Here is a 5930-nt window from a genome sequence, read left to right on the forward strand (position 1 = left end):
GATCGCGGAGGGGTGGGAATTTTAGGGGGCTTAATGGAATATTCTAAGTTATCAGACATCTCTTAATAGTCTCAGGTTTTCACTGGTCTTTTCCTACCTTTACGCCCTTCAGGATGTTCACAATCACTACCACTATCGTCACTGCTTCCACTAGAACTGTTTTCAGGCATGACCTAAATGTAATCAAAGGCTACAATTATGAACACAGAATGTAATATGCAATTATGAACACAGAATATAATATCAATTATGAACACAGAATGTAATATGCAATTATGAACACAGAATATAATATTTTGCAAAAAATATTATTTTCATAAAAAATAATATAAAGCGGCTCCATTATTTATGGGTTAGATGGATGTAAAAGGCATTCATATGCATCAAGTCTAAACACATTTCGGGTGTGGAGTTGTACACAGGAGCCTCCAGTTCTACAAATTCCACCAGTAATTGGCGAAGTCGTGCTGTCAGCCGCTCCAGTCTTTGTCGATGTCTCCATTGGTGTTCAGGATGGAGGGAATAATGGTTTATAGGCCGATATCCGTGTTCAGAGTGAAGTGGCGCCGACAAAGGCGACCACCTGTTAGAAAAAGAGGACGCTAGAGAATACTGCACACCGCTCCGAGGGGTCGCCGAAGAATACTGAACACAGTTCTCAGAGTGCGCCGGAGAATACTGGACACTGATCTCAGAGAGAGGAGGGGTTTGTAGATTTTGCCAGTTACGATACAGGTTTAGATTTTCTGAACCGTCCAGCACTTGCGTTAAGATACCCGGGGGACTGGGGTCTGTAAATAAAACGTATGAACTTTTTTTTAGTACAAGGCCTCATTTCACATTTGTATGCCTTCGATAAACTGAAATGACACTTACTGCGATTGGTCAACCCTGAGGAAGCCCTGTGAGAAACTTCTTCACTGTGTAAAGGACTAGTTTCTAAAAACAAAAAGTCCTAAGCTTCAAAGGTTTGCCTCAGTTCATTAAAAAACGCGCGTGCTCTCTCTTTAAATCAATCCATCCACACATGCAACCACAGCTCATGCGTTATCACCCTGCAGACTCTATTCCGCTAGATGCTTGTCCATATAAAAAATTCTATTTTACGTTAGCTAAACAGAATCTCAAACTAAATAGGTTATTTTGTAACTACCTGAAACCTCAATCCCTACACCAAGATAAAAACTTTATCAAAACAGACACCCTAGTTCTTAATCCTATTCATTTACACATGAACAATACATTGCAGACGTTTACAAGTCGCCCCGAACTTTGGACACAAGCGCATGCCTTAGCTCGCGCACACACGCACAATGCGCGTGCCCAAACTTGCGCACACACGCACGAGTGCTCTGAATCTCCTAGACATGCACCTTGCAAACCTAAAGCATTTTAAAAAAAAAAGGTCTTACCTGAATCTGTATAATAAATCGGAGACTCTACGGGGATATAACCCTCTAAAAATATAAAAAAACGGATTCAAACCTCCATTTTAAAAAACATGCTCGTTTAACGCTTATAAGAATCATGAAAGGGACTTACCTTGATTCGGAGACAGCCCGCTTTCTGCAGGGATTCCTGTATAAACGATATTTTCATTTAGTTCTAGTCGTTAAAAGTAGAAACCATTAAGAAGTTCGTCAAAACGCACCGTCATGGCCGAAATTCATCTTGTCGTTCTCAAGGTGAACAGAGATATGGGTTTGGGTTATGGAAGCCTCTATTTTTATTGAGAAAAGAGCTGTATTTTGGAAGTGCTTTATGATAGCAGCTGTTTGCCAATCATTTGAACCGGAATATATTTAAATGGGGATGAAAAAAGGTTTTAGACCAATTTTAAAGCATCTCTCTTTATAAAGCAGTATTTTGGAAGTGCTTTATGATACCAAATGTTTGCCAATCATTTTAACCGGACACAAGCAATGCTCGTTGCACCGCGTCTTTGGAATGTCTCCTAAAAACATCCTTTGTTTTACAAGCTGCATTCCACAAGGTAAGGCAATTTTTCACATCGGACGCAAACTGTTGCCTAGGTGCTGTGAATTGCTCCCCTCCTTTCCTCCCTACTCTGCCATCTCTGGGCTGTGAAGCGCACCCCCGATGCCTGGGGGTTGGAGGAGGTGGAGTTTACACTCAGCTGTTTACACGCAGGGGTTGTCAGTTTCCCGGCCTGTGGCTAAACTGTACTCTTTGTTGCTGTTGCTATGCCCAGCTGCTGATAAGGATGCTTGCACAGAACACAGCAGGAGGGGTTTTTTACAACTATAGCCTGCTCGCCGAGGCTCAGAGACTGTCAGATTTTTAGAGAGCCTGTCAGCTTTTTTTTTTTTACCGACTCAGGTACTCGGCTGTGTAGACAGAGAGCCGGCAACTCGTCTTTCGAACTATACGCACTTGCCTGCGTGTACGCTTGGAGCTTCAGAGAATCTCATGCCGAGGCTGTCTCAGCTCTCAGCTCTCACGCGTCAACTGTGTAGAGAGAGTGAAGGAACAGCTTGTCAGCACAGAGAATGTCTGGGGGCTTGACTTAGATAAAATAAAAAAACGGTTTACAAGTGCTGAACTAAGGTTTAGATCTTTAAAGTCGTACATTATTTTAAATAATAGATAGATAGTGGAGTTCTTACCCAAACCGTAGAGGCAGGCAGCTCTGCCCCTTGAAACGCTTGTGCATGTGTCTTCGAGAGGAGTGGGCCAAAACAGGTCTGTAACTGGCCTGGATTTGTCAGGACATGCCCCGGGCATGCCCGTTCAAGGAGAGGGGCTGCTCTTGATAGTTTGTTTAATTAAGCAGGTGGCTGTGGTATGAGTTCAAACAGGGGTCAGACATCCATCAAACTGCCCTTGACATTTTCCTGAACCAATCAGGTGCCGGGGGCGGGTTCAAGGAGGCTCAGACATCCATCAAAAGGCCCTTGACGGTTTCCTGAACCAATCAGGTGCCAGATGGCGGGTCTAGGTCACGTGGGGGGACCGGCGTGACGTCAGCAGGGGTGGTACTTCCGGTATTGCGTCATACGGGCAGGACTTCCAGTCTTGCATCATAGGGGGCGGGGCTTAAGGGTCATAAATCATTTTGACATAAACCCCATGCATATAACTACTGTATTGCATCAATTGTTGGACACACTTACTAATTATGGACCAATTAATTCCAAAACGTACGTGTATTTGCCAGCTCCACACAGACAGTGACTGTACCGTACACTGTAACCAGGTGTGTGGAGTTTCAACGCAACCATATTTGGCATAATGCCACTCTTCAACACAACATACATCTGTTTTGAAAATTTTACCTTTTTACACATCATGTACTTAGGAATGTGGCAGCCCTGGGATACTGCATATTATATACTGTGTTAATGGTTCTACTTTTTGTTGGGTATGTATACTGTTAACTGTGATGTGTGTGTATGCACTTTGTTAAAAATTCTCTCAGTAATAAAAGAAAGTCAGAGAAACTAATTTTACAATAAAGCACTGAAAAGAGCTTATCCTGCAGCATTTCTCCATTTAATCTAAGGTAAAATATTTTAAGACACAACATCTGGTGATAAAAGCTTACACGAATCTTTGTTTTCAATATATTATGGAAAGAAAATTGAATTTGTCTGGAGCAATTGTAAGAAAGCAACAGGGAGAAATAAGCATCAAAAAGGAGGTGCATTCACAGGAAGCTAGCTACCCAGGATATATAGCCAAAAGAGGGGCTTTCAGTAAGACAAAGTTAAACAAAGGAAAAGGTGAACAGATTAGGAAGGAAAATGGCTGGATGTGTAAGGAAAATGGACAACTTTGATAATTTGGTGAAAGACTGGGCCACGTATGTTGAAAGATTGAACAGTACTGCCTGGCAAATGAGGTTAATGATGAAAACAAAGTGGCTGTGTTACTTAACTTAATGGGAGCTAAAACCTACAACTTGCTTAACAGTTTAGTTGCACCAGCGAAACCAGACAATAAAATATTCAACCAAGTCTAGCATAATCAATTGAAACCTGCTTGCGATTGCAGAGGGTTTTTGCTTTCATAAATGTAGCCAAACAAAGACAGAAACGGAGTACATAGCAGAAATGAGAAGGCTCGCAGAGCACTGTGAATTTGGAGAAAACTTGACAGATTCTTTAAGGGAAAGGCTTGTTTGTGGATTGCTTAATGAAAATATACAAAAAACTACCCTTGATTGAGTTTTATATTTACCCTGCCCTGTCCTACAGAAATTGCAGTGTCAATGGGAACAATTGATAAAGATCCTCTTGTGCTTCAGTAGAAGATTGTAAAGGAGTGTTTTGGAGTTACTTCAGCATCAGCCAAATGGCAGAAGACCACAGAGAAAGTCTTGCATACTCATTATTGTCACAGGGACTGATGATAAGGAGCATCTTGAGAACCTAGGAAAAGACCTGAAAAGATTAGCAGACTTTGGGTTGAGAGCTAACAGAAATAAGTGTGTGTTTTTCAAGAACTCCATTGAGTATTGTGGACACAAAATTGATAACAAAGGCTTACAAAAATGAAAAGACAAAATAGAAGCAGTCCTGTAAGCACCAAAACCCAAAAGATACCTCAATTGTGGTCATTTTTCATACTGGTGAATTATTACCATAAGTTCCTTCCAAATCTTTTGAATGTATTGCACCCACTAAACATCATACTGCACAGAGGAATAACATAGTGCTGTGCCAAAGACTGCAAGCGTGTGTACAATAAGGCAAAATCTGTTGTCACATCAGACAATGTGCAACAGAATGTATAATGGGCAAATTAATAGAGAAGCCCTTAGTTTGGTTTGGAGAATTAAGAAGTTTTAACCAGTATTTACTGTATATGGACGACATTTTACCTTACCAACCATTGTTTTTCATCTTTAATCCATGTAAATTTATCCCAATTATGGCCGCTGCAGACCTTCAAGGATGAGCACTATTCCTTGCGACCAACTTCATCTTAGGACATGGCCATATCAGGATGTGATGGTTAGGAGTCCACCACCACCACAGACGACCAGGAAACAGTGCAACCACCTAAAAGATATGACCGTTAAATTTTATATATTATTCTGTTTAAAATGGTTAAAATATTTGTTAAGAATATTCTTTTTTTATATATAGCCTAAGGGCTCTATGAGAGGAGTCTATCCATGCTCTGTGGAAAGGATAGATACCTGTGGCATACTGATATGATATGCTGCGTGCTCTGTGGCTGACAAGAAGGCTCTTCAGAGAGTCATCAGATCAGCACAAAAAATGACCAACTCCCAGTTACCATCACTAGAGGATATATACAGGACTTGATGTCTCAAGTTTCACCCAGGCTGTAACCTTCTTAATCTACTTCCTTCTGGAAGGTGTTGTAGTTCTATCAAAATGTAAACTCTACACTGCTGAAAAGCTTCTACCTGAGCACTATTAGAGAACTTATTAGAGAACTGAATTTATTAAACTGTATACTGCATCAAAGTGCTTTTAATCTTATGACATTCACTGTCACCCATGGCATCAACAGGACAAAAGTGCAACATCTTATTGTAATCACTGTAAAAGGGAACACTCTACTATTTACTATTTATATTTTCCACCTTCAAGGTTTTACTAGCTTTAATATTTTATTGTTTTATGTTAATGCATGTGTGTAGTTTAAAATGCAGAGCATATGTTGAATCTATTGAAGATTCTGTTTTTATTATATTGTATGTACTATTCACCCAATGTACATCTGTACAACAAAAGACATTCTATATTGCGTTAATGGACCTACTTTTTGTTGGGTATGTACACTGTTATCTATAATGACAAAATTGATAAAAGTTCTCTCATGAATAATGTAAGTAAGAGAAAGTAGTTGTACAACAAACCAGTGAAAACAGCTTACCCTGCAGCGTTTCTTTATTCTATTTATTCTATCTAAGGTAGAATATTGTAAGACACAAC

The 5930-nt window shown here is 40.2% G+C and overlaps 1 protein-coding gene across 1 annotated transcript; it reads right to left on the bottom strand.

Annotated features, from left to right (window-relative positions):
• Positions 1–342: 342 nt before the first annotated feature.
• LOC120525319 lies at positions 343–1814 on the bottom strand. The gene is made up of 5 exons (XM_039747507.1): positions 1652–1814; positions 1543–1578; positions 1413–1457; positions 877–939; positions 343–791 (listed from the first exon to the last, which is right to left on the bottom strand). Exons 1-5 carry the CDS (start codon positions 1668–1670, stop codon positions 343–345), a joined length of 612 nt encoding a protein of 203 aa, XP_039603441.1. The 5' UTR covers positions 1671–1814.
• Between the last annotated feature and the right edge of the window lie 4116 nt (positions 1815–5930).

The sequence above is a fragment of the Polypterus senegalus genome, chromosome 3 (genome assembly GCF_016835505.1).
Source record: "Polypterus senegalus isolate Bchr_013 chromosome 3, ASM1683550v1, whole genome shotgun sequence".
Lineage (NCBI taxonomy): Eukaryota > Metazoa > Chordata > Cladistia > Polypteriformes > Polypteridae > Polypterus > Polypterus senegalus.